At 33.6% G+C, this 19,419-nt stretch overlaps 1 protein-coding gene across 1 annotated transcript in view; it reads left to right on the top strand.

Annotated features, from left to right (window-relative positions):
• Positions 1-19,419, top strand: part of LOC106680827 (uncharacterized) — an 84,948-nt gene that overhangs the window by 25,739 nt on the left and 39,790 nt on the right. The window contains exon 2 of the mRNA XM_014420793.3: positions 17,158-17,239. Coding sequence (XP_014276279.1) covers positions 17,159-17,239 — 81 coding nt within the window. The 5' untranslated portion in view covers position 17,158. The remainder of the gene's footprint in view (positions 1-17,157; positions 17,240-19,419) is intronic.

Raw genomic sequence — 19,419 nt, 5'->3', positions numbered from 1 at the left:
CGAGAGGAATTCGAAGGTTTAGTGGAGCCCCAAAGCTCAACTCCATATATCCAGATTGGCCTTATTACAGTCATGTAGATCAGTCATTTGTAATGTGTTGGGAGATTAGACCGTTTGATTTTTGAATAAAAAAAAATAAATCTGGAATATGATAGAAGTTCCATTTAGAAAAAACGAACCATCATCAATCTTGGATCAAAAGTTCTATCCTACTGATAACGGTTCATAATTATAAATGTATAGATAAACAAAATTTTGATAGTAATATTCGAGGAGGGAGGACGTTACAAGTTCTTTGGATTGAATGGTACAAGTTAACCTGAAAATGTGGTCGAACCAATGTGTGTTAGCTTATGGGCACAAATCAAAGAGCACTTGTGCTGCATCCATACGTTTGTGATAAGTTAGCATGGTTTTAGAACTGCCAACAGACAAATATATGTGCTCTCTGTGTTTAAATTAATTAAAGAATTTACCCAACCTTGGGATTTAGTAAATAACTCCTTTTTAAGATCGTAAATTATAAACTTCTATCGATTCGGTGTAAACACATATTTTCAAATCTTGTTAACTAACTTTAGAGGTTTGTTTTTATTTAACTCGGCGCACATATATTTTTATGAAGACATTATATGTTGAGGTAATTAAATAAACAAGTTACTGATAAAAATTCTAGAACTAATATTGAATTTATAGATAATGTAGTACACTAATTTTGGTTCTTTATAACCCACTTTGCAGATATTTACGTTTCCTTTTATTTCGCCTATCTTTATTTTGTTCCTTTTTAAATGAAAATAGAGTAGATGGAATGTAATAACCGAAAAAATCAAAAGAACAATGCAAGCGTGTGGACGTTTGATGCTTCCTTTGTTTATTAAACATTTGTATAAGTCTTGGATTTGCCACAAGTACCGAACGTGTCACAAGATGCAGCATAAAATTCAGCTAAGGAATGGATCATAAGTGCACTATGCCAAAAAAATAATTCTCAAAAATCAACATAATTTTGATTACCAGATTAAATTATCCGAACGAATTAGAAAAGGTAGAAAAATCGCGAGAGAATCCAAAGAAATATTCGATGCTGTAACCGAAGATAATATGGGTATTCATGATGTAAATGTAAAACGTTTTGCCATGTTTAATGCTATAAGTATAGGATTGTTAGCAACTCTATATAAAGTCATGTTAACTGTTAAATGCATAAGAGCTCCCTAGCGGACTTTCTGAGCAACTTATTTTATAACCTTTCCTTCCAAAACTTCAGGTTATTGTTTTCTTCTAAGTTTGTACTGAAGTAATTTATTAGAACATGGCTAAAGTGGAAGTTGTGCGAAAGTTTGGTCACTGAGTGCTTTGTTGATCTTCTGACTTGTGAGGAAGAGAATCAAGATGAGCTAATTAACAACTGTCATTATATTATTATTGTCATCTATTGCTTTATTAGTTATAAAAACAATACTGACACAATCCAAAGACAAACTACGAGGAAGTAACCTAACACGACAACAACAAAACGGTAACGAGCTCAGCTGGTCTGTTGCGTGACGTCATTCTCCATTTAACAAACTCTTAACCATGTTATATGTTATGTCGTTTGACATGGTTAATGAGAGAAATATTTCTCCATTTAACACGCTTTAGCATATTAAACTAAAGATCATGAATATTCCTGTTGTGATAAATTTTCGATTAAAAGCATCGACTTGAAGATTGTGATTTGAAGTAGATTTTTTTTTACTTTAACGTTAAATGATTTAGATAACTGATTTTCTGTAAAATTTGATTGACTTGCCTGATTGATTTGTCAATTACTTATTAATTTAAAGGAATAAATTTTAATGTATTGGAATTCGGATTCTTAATCAGACCAACCTGTCTTGAAAGCGAAAATCGCCCGAAACCACTAATATTTTTTGGGGGCTTTCTGAAGACTTGGGTGCAAATGGTGTAGAAAATGAAAAAAAAATCTAAAGAAGAAAATCGTTATAAAATTCATTTTACTCTAAGAACCCATTATCATACTTTGAGTTTCCACGACCGACTGAGTAGACTAAAATGATTGCTATAGTGATGACACCACTATAAGTAAATGCCTCCTTTATCACAATAGATTCCTTTAAATTAAATGAATTAAATTTTGAAGTTTATGTTAAAATAGTATTATTTTTAAATATTTATTTTAGTATTTTAAATACCTAAATTATTCACCAGGAAGTTGTCGAATTTCACAATAATTATTGTGATAATTAATTACTAAGGTTTTATTACTCGTTGTCGATTGCAACGAAGCAAGTAATTGGACGAAGATGGAAAGCCGCCATAGAGCTGAAAGTGTTGCATCGAGTTGCTCTGTAGTCCAGATCACATCAGTATGCGGTGGATTATCGCCGTGAAATAGGAAGTTATGTCTGCCTTCTAGCAATGCCTTCTGTATGACAAATAGGGTTCATATGGATTATTTATTATTGTCGGATTTTTGTTTCTTATCTTTTTATTTTGAAAACGTTTTAACAAAATTAATTGTTGAATAATCGATGCATCCGATCGATACTACTATGTTGTAGTAAAGAAACAAAACACAAAATATTCTTTTTAAGAAAAGCAAATATAGTTGCTTAATGAAATAATTTCTAACTCAAACTGATCTACAGTTTGCCTCTTACTGTAAATCTAAAATTTCAAGAAGTGATTGGTAAAAGTAAAGTAACACACGCTTGTTTTGTTCATTTGATTTGATTACTTTCGATTTACTCTATTTATATTATAAAAAGGGATAGAATAAGGACAGGTGAAATGAAAGGAAACATAAATATAAGCAATCTAAGTCATATAAATAATAATAATAATAATAAATAAAAAGTCATATAAATAGTACTACATAACCTATAAATTCAACCTTCGTTCTAAAATTTTTATCAGAAAGTTTTAAATTTAATTATCGAGACATATAAAGTCTTCATAAATATATATATTTGTGCCATGTAAAATAAAAACAAACCGCTATAGTCAATTAACACGATTTGAAACAAAGTATTTACACCGAATCGATAGAATTTTAGAAACATACGATCTTAAAATTGAATTACTGACTAAATCCGAAGGTAGAGTAAATTCTTTAATAAATTTAAACACAAATATTTGTCTATTGGTTACCACCAAAACCAACTAACTGACCACAAACGCGTGAATGCAACACGAGCACCCTTTAATTTGTGTTCAAAAACCAACACTTAACGGTTCAGACACATATTCAGGCTAACTTGTACCAGCCAATCCAAATAACCCATCACACTCTGCGCATGCAGGAATTTGCCATTGTTCGGCAAACGTGAAGAGGCACCTTTACAAAAACACGCAGTTCTAAAACAATGGAAACGGAAAAAAATGTGCCAAAAACCGTACCCGATATACCGGCTACAAATTCAGTCAAACTTATACCAGCCAATCCAAATAACCCATCACACTCTGCGCATGCATGAATTTGCCATTGTTCGGCAAACGTGAAGAGGTACCTTTACAAAAACACGCAGTTCTAAAACAATGGAAACGGAAAAAAAATGTGCCAAAAACCGTACCCGATATGCCGGCTACAAATTCAATCAAACTTATACCAGCCAATCCAAAAAACCCGTGTGGATGCTTGAGCATGCGTGAATTTACCATTGTTTGGCAAAGGTGTAGAGGCACATTTAGATTTACAAAATAAAAATAGGCGAAATGAAAAGAAACGTAAATATGGGCAAAGGAGATGGTAGGTGATAAAAAATGATTGAAATGGTACTAGATAGCCTATGAATTCAACTTTCATTGTTGAATGTTTTCAGATACTTGTTAATTTAATTACCTAGACATATAATACTATTGGAGTTCTGGCATAGGCCAGATTCTCCACTCAAGTTGAGTGTTTGCTGCTTTAGCGCACTTGCTCAGCCTCCACTGGCTCACTACCAGTGATGCGGCGAGAGGGATGCGCTGGGATCTTTTGAGCTCTACTCTACCCCTCACACGTGGGGGATAGAGTGGACTCAGGGATCCTCAGGTCGATTCTGAAAATATTGTATATTAGAGTGTAAATGTGACTAGAGATTATTTTATTTTATCATTATCTTTTTTTTTTTCTTCATACATATAGTTTGATTATGTTTATTCTTCTGTTTGTGTATATTTTAAGAGAGAGTTTTTTTTTTCTTCATTCATTTATTTATTTTAGTTTGTATGAGATCATTCATCACTATTACCTATTGCCCACAACTAAAAAAAAGATATAAATAATATCTTTATAAATGTATATTTGTTTTATGTTAAACCAACAATATATCATTAAAGTCAATTGCCTAGTTTTGAAACGGTTTACTTTCACCCAATATGTAAACCGAAAGTTGGGGAAATTCTTCAATTAATTGAACAACGAAAAGTACAAATATTTATTTGTAGGCAGTTCGAAAACAATACTGAGCACAATCGTATGGATGCAGCACAAGATTATTTTAGTTTGTGCCCAAGACAGATTCAGGCCATCTTGAACCGGCCAGCCCAAATGACCAATCAACACGCTTTCGCATTCGCTAATTTTCCATATCCATGCAAATGTATATCACAACGTTTAAGCTCTCAGTAATAACAATATTTTGAGCCAATAATTAATCAACTTCATAAGTTTCAGTGTATTTTGTATATTAAAAATGTATATTATAGACCAGGGGTTGATCTTGCGGGCCACTTTGAAAATGCATTAAAACTCCGCGGAACGCATAAACAATTGTATATCCCTATATTAGGTTTATACCCACTGCAGACCTTTTTAAATACACACATGTATGTGTTTACAGATAATATATTAATATTTATAGATAATATCTATGTTTATAGATAATATATTAATAATGAAACAAAACGCACATTGCAAATAAATATATAAAACAAAAAATAAATATATATATTTTTTTAAATAATTTATTTATTGATATTTACAACTGTATTCATATATACACATCAAGTAAATTTGCTGTAAGTGATATTATGATATGATAAAAACATGTGGAGAATCTACCCATTGATAGAACTCCAAAAACATTTCTAAAGCAGAAGATCTCGAGGCCATCTTCTTTTCACACGTCTAGGATTATTAGGTAGTGAAGGAGAAGCCAGGTTAGAAACGAGTTGGTTTGGATGGTTGGGAAGTTTATTATGGAAGGATTGGTATCTGGTTCTGGCCAAATCGGCAACATATTGAACATTGGGTTTCTGATGGATGACTTGATTTGTGACAAAGTAAGGAGCATTAAGGATTTTACGAAGGATTTTGGTCTGTAAGGATTGGATTCGAGAGGAATTAGATGGTTTAGTGGAGCCCCATAGCTCAACTCTGTATGTCCGGATAGGCCTTATAATAGTCATGTAGATCAGTCTTTTGTAATGGATTGGCAATTTAGACCGTTTGTCTAGTAAATGTTGTAATAGTCGGAATCGACGAGCAGTTTCCTGTCTTTTCAGTCTTGTCTGAGGATTCCATGTCAGTCGTTTTTCCAGATTTAGTCCTAAGTAACGGATATGTTCAACAGGAATGAGTGGGGTATTATTAAAAGATAATGTAGGTCAAGACGAAGGTTTACGATGAAGGGTAAATGTGATTTGGTGGGATTTATTGGAATTTATTTTAATCCTCCAAAAAAAAATATATATATAAAAATAAATAGATGTACAAATAAGGTATTGTTTTAATACATTGGTTTTCATAACTTAAGCCATCATAAAATAAATAAATTTTAAAAGCGAGCCAAGCTACAACACTAAAATCCTTGATGCTCCTTATTACGGGGTGGTTCCTTCCAAAGATTTCAAGTGTAAATGAAACATTCCACATATTTACTTATTGTATATATTATTTGCACAGTTGTAAATTACTTTAAATAAATAAAAAAAAAAAAAAGCGAGCCTGAAAAACGTTTCGCATGGGTTGACCACCGCAGTTATAGATAACTAATTCCAGTTGAAGTGGCTGGTGACAGGTTTATCTGTTCCTCAACGAATGTGGTCAGAATTCTAGTGTTCTTTGTAGTATTTTTTTTTTTTTTTTTTTGTAAATTTACTGCGGATGTTTATTATATTGTGCTTATTTGAAAATTCATTACTAGTCACATGGTGAGAGGGATGCACTGGGATCTCGAAGGGCCCTGCTCTACCCCTCATGCGCGTGGAATAGAGTGGGCTTGGGAGATCCTCAGGTCGATAGTGTAAATATTCTATATAATTTATTTTACTTCGATTATATTCATTTCAATTATTTATTTTTATTTTTATATACATATAGAGATTTTATTTTTATACCTATGTATTTTTTTTTAATCTTATTTTTTATATTTATTTACTTATTTTATTTTGTTTATTGTAATTATTTTTTGTATGAAAGTACAATTATCACTATTACCCTTTCCCAAGTTTATGGTAGATTGTAGCATTATCAATAAATAAAGGTTTGCAATACCTGCTATATTTAAAAATTAATCAGCTTTAATGGTGTACAAACAAAAATATTGATAATTTGTAAATTATCGTTTATTATATATTTATTTACGGTTCATTAACTTGTATTTTCTCAAAGTACATTTAAATTCAAAAGTTGTTCTTAATAAAATGGACCCCAAAAAAGATTTGTCCACGGTCCTCAGCTCAGTACATCTTGCTGCACCACTAGACGACTGTACTTAATTTAAATGAACTTTTAGCACATCTCTATATTATTTAAATAAATTAATAAATTAATTGTGGTCATAAAATTGTTGTTATTTTATAAACAAATATTACCACATTATTTTAAAGCTAAATTTTAAGTTTTCTAACTAAACTGATCTTACTTGTCGGATACAAAGTACTGTATAATAATCGATAGTAATTTTATATAACAGAAAAAGTTCTAGTGTTACACTGTAGAGCATAGGAAGGAAGAAACCACACAGGTACCCAACAAATAACCACAACGAAATGTCGACGAACCTTTTGCTGAAGGCTTCTTCATATATCAAAAGATGATATATGAAGGAAGATACTTCCTATGCTTGTTATATACATTTATATGTTTAATATGTCTATTTGTTTTGGGAGGAAATTACCAAACAAATAGTCTCATAGTTAGCCAGAAGAATAAATTATTTTATATACATTTGAGTATAATAGAAATATGTATAATGAATGAATAAAAACTCATCAAATTAATAATATAAAATATTAGGCATTAAACAATTTCTCAGGATCAAAAATAACCAACAAAAAAAAATCTGCAATTTAACAATTTTAGACACAAAAGCTACACAAGCTCTGTCTGTGTGTGTGTGTGTTTATGAAAGTGCGGGGTGGCACAGTAGTAAGGCACTATACTGCTAATTTCAAAGACTCAGATTCGAATCCGTGTGTGGCAGACAATTATTTTCTTTAACACTGTAGCCAGGAGTAAACCTAGAGTTCATTAGCTCTCTTGGGGTCCACCCAGCTTTATAAAGTGGGGAAAAATCTGGCTGTTGTGGGTGAAATCACCTCCGCTGATATAAATAAAACAATGCTTCCTTACAAAATAGTGGACCTATGACCTTTCATGGGTGTATATATTTATTTATTTATAGATGCTTCAGACATGATTTATTGTTATTTTGTAAATAACAGAATGAGGCTGTTTACTGTTTGGGTAAATTGGATTTGTGTTATCTTGTTAATAGCTAGGAAAACACTGTAAACAAAATAATAAGATTGTACATAGAGTTGTCCTGTCAGTACTAACCAAGAGACTATAAAAACTGATTTTGTTTTGTAGGTATGTATAGTCTTTATAAATTACCAAATATTTTATGTATTGTTTAATCTAAGTTTGTAGATAATCAATCGAGACATTCCATTATAGCAGAAGAGGTTTATAGATAGTTAGAGATTACATATATAATTTTCATAATAGATTAATATCGTCTCAAAATGTGATATCCATAAAGTAGAATTTGAAAATGCGAGAATTTAAAAACAAATAAAATTGTTTTATCATAAAAAATCAATAAGAAAGATATGAAAATTATTATTAAAAATTAATAGGAAAATAAATACTAATAGTAAATAAATACTCTTTCGACCGCAACACGGACCATCTTCTCCATAATTTGAAATTATACAGACAACTATATATATATATTATATGAAAATTATTATTATTTTTTTTAAATTAATTGATTATAATGGTGATTGCTAAATACCACAGAATTATCTACATATAACATTAATTTTGTTCAACGTATAAAACCAAACAGTTTCGCTTTGTTTAAAACCAATTTATAAACGATATTATTTATAACGAAATTAATGTCTGTTTAGCCTATCGTCTTGAACAGCTCTGATGAAGCCCTTCAAAGTGGGCCGAAACGTCGGACAATAAATAGTTGAAACCTATTTTGTTCTTTTTTTGAACGCAACCTTGACCATTTTTTTCATATCTTGAATTATGCGGTCAACTATTTATGTATATGTTTATATTTATACATATATATATCCAAGTTATAAACATTATATTCTGTCTAGTTTAATCAATTCCTCATTCTTATACATTCTGAAAATAAGAAGGAAGGTTGCTATCAAGGAATCCGGATTCGTTATTTGTATGTTATGCTGAATCTACACGTTTGCCACAAATGTAAGACTTGTACAACTGCTCGGTAAACAAAGGAAGCAAGAAACGTCGGTATTCACACACTTGTTTTGTTTTTCGAATTTTTTCGACTATTTACTCTATTTTCGTTGCAAAAAGGGGCATAATAGAGATAGGCTAAATGAAAGAGAACGTAAATATCAGCTAAGTAGGTTGCAGATGATACAAGTTCATATAAATAATATTACATAAAAGAGTTAGGCAAATATTAGCTATAGTTAAAACTAATAGCTAAAATTGTCATGGAAACGATATTTATTTATCAATGATTCATTCATGAATAAGGGTCGTATCCATGGTAACTTTAGCTATTAGTTTCAACTATAGTTGATTTTTTACCATCTCTGGTTCATAACCTATAAATTCATCCTTCGTTCTGGAATTTTTATTTGAAACTTTTTAATTAAATTACATAGATATATGATGTCTTCAATGTAAAAAGTTTATTTTATTTATTTAATGGAATTTACAACTGTACAAAATAATACAATAATATACGATTGAAAATCTTGGGAAGGAACCACCCTTCGGTGGTACTTCAAACGTTAATTTAAATTAGAAGGTCCCGTGGCCATCTTATTTTCAGACGCCTCGGAGGATTATCAGGGATTGGTAAAGATGAAAGATTAAGAATTAATGGGTTTGGATGGTTAAGAAGTTTGGAATGAAAAGACGCATGTCTGTTTTGGGCCAAAAGGCCCAACAAACCAATGGGATGTTGAGGTCTTTGTGAATTAGTTTATTTGTAACGTAATCAGAAGCATCAAGGATTTTACGTAGGATTTTGGATTGTAAGGATTGGATGCGGGAGGAATTTGATGGTTTGGTGGAGCCCCAGAGCTCAATTCCATATGTCCAAATTGGTCTGATTATCGTAGTGTATACTAATTTTTTGTAGTGAATGGGAAGTTTAGAGCGTTTGTCAAGTAAGTGTTGTAGCAATCGGAATCTACGAGCAGTTTCTTGTCGTTTCAGTCTTGTGTGTGAATTCTAAGTAAGTCTCTTGTCAAGATGGAGTCCTAAGTATCGAATCTGTTCAACAGGCATTAGTGGTGTTGATTTAGAAAGGATACTGTAGGACAGGAGGCAATATAAAAAGTAAACTGCTAATGTTAATTGAGTAGATTCGAAACAAGGGTGTACCCAGGTTCAGAACTAGGGGAGGGCAAGCCTTAGCCAATCAGGTTACGACATTTCAGCACGGAAGAGGCAAAGGAAACCAAAATTTAAAGAACCTTATATATAATTGTCGTTGTGCTTTAAAAATTAGTATTTGCTTGAAAAAAAAAAAATAATTTTTATCAAATTAAAAGGGTTGACGGTAGCATCGCGGTAACGTGCCTGTCTGCCAACTCAGGTTGCGAGTTCGAGTCCCCGGCCTTATCCGGGATTTTTTCAAGCTTATAACTATACAATATTCACTCACAACCTCTCCCCAGGCATTTGCTAGGCCCGTCAGGCAATGGGTGGCACTCAAAAAATAGGCGTGGGAGTGGCGGACCCACCCTATGAAAACCACATCAAGAAACGCGCGATGTATTTCTTACTTCGCTCGAGGCCTTGGACCTCCACGGTCACGGGTACGCCCATAGGTTGTAACAACGTATTTACACCGAGTCGATCAAATTTTTAAATATACCATCTTAAATAAGAGTTAATTATTGAAACCTATGTTTGAGGAAATTCTCTAATTGATTAAATCACGGAGATCACTAATATTAATCTTTAGTAATTCTAGAACAAACCAGTGGGTGCAATACAAGCGTCCTTTGATTTGTGCTTAAAAAGCGATGCTGGATGGGTCGGCTGCAAATTCAGGCGAACTTGTACCAGCCAATCCAAATAAACTTGTCATATGAATTTGTTATTGTTTGGTAAACATGAAGAGGCGCCTTTAAACTACACGTTCCTTTTCATCATTTTACGTTGATTTACTAATTGCTAATAACAAATTGTATTGTTATTAATATTTAGGAATATGTTGTTAATGAGGTTAAAAGAAAGACAATTTTTTTGTGGAATAGTTTTGTAGTGAAATTATAAAGTTTGAAAGTCAATAATAATTTTTAAAAATTGTGTTTGAAACTGTTATGATATTAGTTAATATCTATTTTGATTTTAAGGAATATGATATTAATGTTAAGGTAAATCACATTTACCATTCGTCGTAAACCTTCGTCTTGCCCCACAGTATCTTTTAATAATACCCCGCTTATTCCTGTTGAACAGATCCGTTACTTAGGACTAAATCTGGACAAACGACTGACATGGTATCCTCGTACAAGACTGAAAAGACAGGAAACTGCTCGTCGATTCCTACTATTACAACATTTACTAGACAAACGGTCTAAACTTCCAATCCATTACAAAAGACTGATCAACATGACTATTATCTGGCCTATCTGGACATACAGAATTGAGCTCCACTAAACCATCTAATTCCTCTCTAATCCAATCCTTACAGTCCAAAATCCTTAATGCTCCTTACTTTGTCACAAATCAAATCATCCATCAGGACCTCACTGTCCCATATGTTGCCGTTTTGGCCAGAACCAGATACCAATCCTTCCATAATAAACTTCCCAACCACCCAAACCAACTCGTTTCTAACCTGGCTTCTCCTTCATTACCTAATAATCCTCCTAGGCGTCTGAAAAGAAGATAGCCTCGAGATCTTCTCCTTTAGAAATGTTTTTGGAGTTCTATTAACGGGTAGATTCTGCACATGTTTTTATCATGTCAAAATATCACTTACAGCTAATTTACTTGATCTGTATATATGTATACAGTTGTAATTAACAATAAATAAATTATTAAAAAAAAAATGTTAAGGTATATTCAAAACCATAATAATATGAAAACAAATTCTATAAGTTGTCTTCTTGAGAATGGCCTAAGGGCCAAAACGTTGGAGATGTTTTGAAATAAATAGTTGAGAGACGAAGTGGATTATTTGAAGTTTGTGTTAATAATAGAATAAACCACTATAATAAATCATTAATCTAATATTTAAAATAAGTTTATACGAGTTACTTCATACAATTCGTCCTATCATTACCTATAAATAAAGACACAGTATACGAACAAGGACAATAGAAACGACCGGTAGCTAATTGGAGATGTGTGGGAACTTGGGCGTGTAGGCTTGGACCGAGCCACTCCTTGTAGTCGTGGGATGGGGATGGTATGTCTTCACGTAATAGCCAATAGTTATATACATATATTAATCTTTAGTCTCAATAATAAATTAACGAAAAATGATTTAATGATTTTTAAAATTCGGCTATGATTATGCGGGCAGTGGGTTGTGATATCCATATCTGGCATTCCACGAGTTATATGTTTTTTTTTAAAACAATTTTATTCAAGTTGAAGATAATTAACAGAGATAAATGAACCAATTCAAGATCCTTCGATACCATAAGGATGTTTGTCTTTATCATTATCTTGGAGTAGGAAGATAGGTGAATAAAGGTATCAAAATAGTAAATGAAAACTATTGTTAAGAAAGGTTTCGGCCCACTTTGAAGGGGTTCATTAGAGCTATTAGATTGGAACAAAGATGACAACGACTATCTGACAGCCCTGACGAAGAAGTGGGGCGAAACGTTATTTTTATATCTTCATTCACCTATCTTCCTATAATCTACCTCATACGGTCAACTACCGTCTTCCTCTATCATGTTTTATGATTGAAATTATTTTTAATTACTTGTAACGATATAATTTATCATATAGAATACAATAATCAGTGCGTCTACAACGACTTTTTCAGCGATTATCGGAAACATTTTTAAATATTTATTTTAAACCAGTTTTTTTTAGTAATAGATTAATTAATTTCAATTGATGTGTCAGAAAATGGACAAAAACATTTTGATAAGGAACTCCTAATATGTTTTTGCTTTATTTCGAAGTCCTAAGCATTAGGACTCTATTAGGTGTAATTTCGTGAGTTTAATTGTAATGTGAGAGAAATAATAAAAGAAATATGCTAATGAGGTTAACGATATTGCCGTAAACAATGGGTCGCTTGAGAACTGGATTTGATTTTGGGTTTTTGACCTCAGAATTGAGAATAAATAAAGCTGTTACTAATAATAAAGGAAATATTTCCCTATAATACTCTTTTATTATGTTATTAGTTTGTAGTGAAACATCTCGCGGATGGTGTATGGGGCAGTGGGGCACAATCCAGCTAGGTTTGGTGGACTAATTAACAACAAGAATTGTAATTGTTATTCAATGATTTATACAGTTTTTTTGGATTTAGATTATCCATTTTCGATTTACACGGTGGTTACAATAAGTTGCTTATAGATCGGGAAGTTACAAATGCCTTTTAGGCATGGGCACTTAAATTTAAAAACAAAAATGTTATTGAGTGCTGAGTTTTCTCTAAAAAAGTAACTTTTTTTTTAAAGCCAGTTCGGATTACTGAAGTGTTCGGAATAACGAGATTACACTGTTTTTCCGACGTAAAAAACTTTACTCGGTCCCTCGCTTTGGCCTCTTCAGGGAATAGATTACGTGAACTGGGGAAAAAAATATTGCAGATTTACAGGACTAGTGCTGGAATCAATTATAGGTGAGCTTATATGGATCGTAATGAAGATATTTGGGTACAATTTATTAATCAAGGCCCTTCAATAAGTTCTATGGCTAATGGTGATTCGTTAATTGAAGGGAAGTATCCTATTTAGTATGGACTATTATTTAAGTACTGGGCTTATGATAAAAAATTAATTACTTTTATAATGAGAGGTTTATAGATGGACCATAGATTAATCTGAACAGAACATGGTAGGAAGCGCGGTAAGCAAAAAATACACAAATTAACAAAAAAAGTTTTTGTTTATTTGTGTATATTTTGCTGACCGCACCCCTCCCCCCCAGCCATCTTCTCCTCAAATTACTTTTATTGTTACTTATGGTAAACTATTTATTGATAGTCATATTTAAGAGACACCAGTTCAAAATCACGTTGATATACAAATATTTTCTAAGCTAAAATGTTTCAATTCGGAAATCCCAAATTAATTTTCTTTTTAAAAAGAATTTAAGAAAAAAAAAAACAATTTAAAAAAGAACTTTAGGCCGGCTATTCTGCCCAGGTTATATATACCGGTCCATAATTTACCCTACTTTAATTCAACGATAACACATCTTCCGAAAACATAATAAATTAATTTTCTTAATTCCTTCTTTTTGTTTTGTTGAATTCCTTATATTGTTGAATTGCATTTCAACGTGCAAAAACGTTTAATCAGAACGTCCTCTCTTCGCGGCCGCTATCTAGGTACCTGGGAAATTTCAACTGTCCCCCTCCTGCATCCCCCCCCCCCAAAAAAAAAAAAATTAAAGAAATAGAATCTAATAAATTCGAAAACAAGGCTATTGGTGGTTTGAACCTTGTAGGACTAATGTAAGAAACGAAAACAATATCATGACAGATACGATTGCCGTACAGAACAAGTTAAAAGAACAATTGCATTGAGCTTATTTACAGTCCTTCAAATAAGAACTATTCCCAATCCTTCCATGTGTCAGTAAGCAGAATCTCTGAAATAATGCAACTTAATTTCTAGACTAAATGCGTCGTTAGACTGTGAATCTGACTAATTATACCTCGGGTGCATGTAAAAGGCGATTTGCATTTGGGTCGTCACCATTGCATGACAAATACTCCTTTGCATTCCTCTTTGTTTACTTAAGTTTTGTAGCTGTTATTAATATTAGCAACCATTTGCACCACTCTCTGACTATGACCTAGTATTGGGTTTAAAGATTGTAATATGCTACAATAACAGTTTCTCTAAAATACCCAGAATAGATTACATTCTGTTGTGTATATACTGAAGATGATAATATCTATTATAGAACTCATTCACACTATGTTTACAGGGATATAAAATAAGTGATAATAAAGTAAGAAATAGAAAATAAAATAAATAGATATATACCTAGAGTAAAATTACATCCTAATCAAATTCATTTCTATTAACTGCGTCCCTATTCATTCATTAGTTGGAGATGCTGTTCTTGCATCTTTGATGGGAGTCGTAGGCATTACAATTAATGGGTAATGTCTGAGCAGCCTACGTTTTGCAGATGATGTGCTATTTGCAAAATACATAGAAATACTGAGGGAAATGATGAAGCAGGTTCTTTTTCAATGACATTTAGATTTATTTATTGATAGATATTACAATCTGCCACACAGTTGTGGGCAGTAGGCAATAGTGATGAATGATCTCATACATACTAAAACAAAAAAAAATAAATAAAAATAAATAAATACTTGAAGAAGTTTATCGGGGGGTGCGGTCAGCAAAGAACAACATAAATAAACAAAACAATATTTATTTATTTTATGCCGACGTTTCGACCTGAGTTTCAGGTCTTCATCAGGGATAGTGGCGTGTAAAGGGGACGGGAAGCAGCTAACTGCCTAAATAAATAAATAAATAAAAAATAAATAAATAAATAAAATAAAAAAATAATAATAAAAAAAAACTCTTAAAATATATACAAACAAAAGAATAGACAAGATGAACATAATCAAACTATCTGTATGAAAAATAAATAAATAAAATAACATAATGATAAAATAATATAGTCTCTAGTCACATTTACACTCTAATATACAATATTTACACAATCGACCTGAGGATCCCTGATCCCACTCTATCCCCCACGTGTGAGGGGTAGAGCAGAGCTCAAGAGATCCCAGCACTTCCCTCTCGCCGTATCATTGGTAATAGCCAGTGGAGGCTGAGAAGCAGGTTCTAACATTATGTGAAGAAATTGGTCTTTATTCAAACTACCAGAAAACGTAACTTATGACTAATGGCGTAAAAGAAGAATGCAAAATTAACAACCATAATTTAGCATATGTTAAGGAGTAAATCTATTGGTGACAGTTAATATCATTCATGGATAGAGGAGGAAAGGAGGTCCAGAGGAGATTGGCACTCGGCTGGAATAAGTTCTGGTCTCTCAGACATGTCATGAAGGGAAAAATAAGTAATGATCTTAAAAGGTTGCACTAGCACCATTGGTAACATATGGATGCCAAGCGTGGTCACTTAATATAGCTCAGGAGAGGAATAAAGGAGTGACAAAATAATATTGGAAGAAATATTGTGAATGTGAGGAAAAGGCACCGAGTAAAAAATGCTTGGATCCAGAAAGAAACAGGACTCACTGAGCAAATGGAAATGGGCAGGGTATCTCCTTTGGTGCGAAGATGGTCATAAATTGCCACAGAATGGACTTCATACGACCTTCAAAAAAGAAGAGGATGTCAAAAGAAAAGATGTAGCGATGTGTTCAAGAGGACCCCTCTGGTGGAGAGCTGCTAAGGATAGGGTTTTCTAAAAGGAGAAGTGGAAAGAACTCTCCTCCCAATAGGGCTGGTCTCCCCGGGAAGTGCTCACTACTACTGTCACTACTACAGGAAGGCCTATGCAAGAAAAATGGAAAGTTTTTAAATTATGAGGTTCTAAAATTGTATAAAGATTGTCCTTAAGGATGTTTTTTTTTTTTTTTTTTTTTATCCCCCTCCCTTGCCATCTCTGGCATACGGGGTGCGGGAGCAGTGGGGTAGTGCGCTGGGGTTTGCGCATGCCACTACTCCCAAGGATCACCAATTAATTTTTTTTTTTTTACTGTGGTGCAGCCCAGCGCTACGTCTGATGGAGCTGCACCTTGTCCACTGCATCCCTCTGGGTGCCTCCTGCAGTTTCCAGGCTGGTCCAGCCCTCCTGGTCTCAATCCGGGTCAGCTTCCTCATCTTCTGGTGGCTCGCCGATGTTGGGCGGTCAAGTCCTTCCCATCGTGTAATGAGTGGGGCCCACCACCTTCTTCCACCCGTAAATGAACTCCTTGAAGAAGGGATAATTCTCTTCTTCTGTCAAACAGGGAAGGTCCGACTCGGCGAGTGCGTAAATCCCGGTCTTTCTCGACAGCCTGGATCGGTGTCCTTCCATGGCAGAGCAATCTATTATTACGTGTTCTGCTGTTTCAGGAACTCCGCACGTTGGGCACCGGGGGTTGATGTTCTTTCCAAAGCTCTGCAGCTTTCCCCGAAACCCCCCGTGCCCTGTTAGGATCTGTGAGACCCAATAGTCTGGGAGGGCCCATTTAGCCTTCAGCCTAGAAAGGACGGTAGGGAAGAATTTTCTCAAAGTAGCGTCCTTTACCTCCCACATGGTCTCTTACCATCTATACTAGCATTCATTGTTGTGTAGAGGCGTCCTGATGGATTGCTTCGAGCCTCATATCCCTCCCATCTTAATCTCCTTCTCTTCGTATCATGAGATATAATACTGACCAGTCTCTGCAAGTAGTTCATTGTTAGTCCTTTAGGATGGCCGAATTGGACTTATAAAGGAATAAAAAATGTTTTGAGACCAAAATGGATACAATTTTATTTATTTAAATAACAATAACATTTATTTTTGTTGTAGGATGGAGGGGCGGGAGCTGAGGCGGAGTTATACCCAGATGGAGTTCCCTGTCACTAAAGGACCTCGCAACAACTACCATCAGGTAACTTACAACAGCATATTTAACTGTTATAATTTTAAAGAATATGTTTTGTTATTGTCCTGACTCTCACCCTACGAGATTTACTTCATAAGAACCTACTGTATTTTATACTTGCTAGCACTGGTAATCGCGTGTTTTAGAATTGTTTCATTAAAAAATAGTAATAATTTGGAAAATATTGAATAAAAGGCATCTGGAATTCAAAAAACTCTTAGTTATTACTGTATTAGAACTTTTGACAGACAAGAAAACCCAACAGTAAACTGTTTTATTTAAAAAGAAATGCAAATTTTTTAAAATTCTAGAAAAAGCAACTGATTTCATCTTTAACGGCTTGTTTACTTTAATATTTATATGAAAAGTCTTTCTTAAGTCATCTCGTTACCAAAAGCAATACTTAAACTTAAAGATCAAATTTTTAACTCGATCGTGATGAAATTTTGAACGTATATTCTTGATTCCTCACCTGTGCCATCGTACTATTCTAGTTCCCAGCTAGTAGACTTAATTTATCATTTTTAATTCCTAAATCTTTATAATCTCTAAGGTTATTGTTCCATAATTTGGGTGAATTATAATAATCTTCGATAAATGATGTGCTTGTTTTAATTATTCAAGTCCATGTCGATATATCTTAGGTGGATCCACATGTTGGCCGCTCGCCATGGATCGGAGGCTCATACAAATGCTCGGCAAACAACAAGTACAAGTGCGGACCATCCACATGACAGTGTTATTCAGAGAGGCAAACATGGAGGACGTTGAAGTGATTTCAGCAATTGCCCTGGGATTATATTATTTTTATTACAAAAGAAAAAAAGAAAATGAAAGAAAACGTAAAATACGACAAAGAAGATGGTGGATGACAAAAATCGGACTAGATCAGCTTAAAATTAAATAAAAATTAATTAAATTCGTCTTTTATTTTAACTTTCATAATTGTGCTGTTGTATATATAATCTTGTAAAAAATGTATACAATGGAAGATTAGATTGTAAAGATATACTAATACGTTTATTCTTCTTCCTGTATAAAGAATTAACCTATTGGATATTGTGTTATTGAAGTTAACTTATTGTAATTAACTATTTCAGCCTGTGGGACTGAAAGTGGTGCAAGTCATTTTTTATTTATTGTAAGAATTTCAATTGTTTATAAATGTTATTAAACCATGTATTTAGTTAAGAAATATGTTATTTTAGTGCATATTGTGTACTTAAACAACATATGAAAAGTGACAGCTCTCAGTTGCAACTAGACAAAGAACAATGGTGGAGATGCTACACGAGCGCTCTCACGAATCCCTTTGATCTGTGTCCAAAAAACCGACTCTCGACGGCTCGGCAACGATCCTAGGCCAACCAAGCCAAGCCACCCATCCACATGCTCGCGTATGTCTGAGTTCGCCATGGCTCGGCGAACATGTAGAGGCCCCTTTAGATGTACCAAGATGTCGAGATATCTTTGTCGATTTGTCTATCTAGCATTCATTGTTGTGTAGTCCTGAAGGATTGCTTCGAGCCACATATCCCGCCCATCTTAATCTCCTTGTCTTCATATCATGAGATATTAACTGACCAGTCTCTGCAAGGAGTTCATTGTTAGTTCTTCTTCACCATGTGGTAGGGCGTTGATCCAAGATAGCTCCTGTAATTGTACAGAGGACTTTCCATTCTAATCTCTCTCATTTCAAGTCTCGCAGTCTTTTATCAGAGCTGGCTTTATAATGGCATTGTACACTTTAGCTTTAGATTTTTAGTGATTTCTAGGACCACAATGTCGTTCCAGTACGTTTCATTCTGACGTGTACGTGGTGGGTTTCACATAATGTTCTTCTAATCAATTTTTCTTCGACTAAGTTGAACAGCATTGGTGAGAGTCCATTTCTTGTCTCAGACCTGTTCTATCTTCAATTTTTGATTAATACGATAAAATTGAAGCTCCGAAGTCGCCTGTATCTCTTATTTTTGTTATAATTAGGTTAGTTTGGGATTAAGTATATTTATAGACTAAATTATACCAGATAGAACAAGGAGCTTCTTTGAAGGCCTAAGTGTTAGCATCGGGGATATTGCGATCTTGGCGGAAAATATTATTTTGGACTCCCTAGGGATCATACACCATCACCTGCATGGGAATTAGCTCGGAGATTATTCATTGTTTTATTTATTTATTTTAAT

Source organism: Halyomorpha halys, unplaced genomic scaffold, assembly GCF_000696795.3.
Source record: "Halyomorpha halys isolate HHAL.00 unplaced genomic scaffold, Hhal_1.1 Scaffold291.1, whole genome shotgun sequence".
In the NCBI taxonomy this organism is placed as follows: domain Eukaryota; kingdom Metazoa; phylum Arthropoda; class Insecta; order Hemiptera; family Pentatomidae; genus Halyomorpha; species Halyomorpha halys.
The sequence above is the reverse complement of the archived record's forward strand: the minus strand, read 5'-3'. Positions and strand labels throughout refer to the sequence as shown.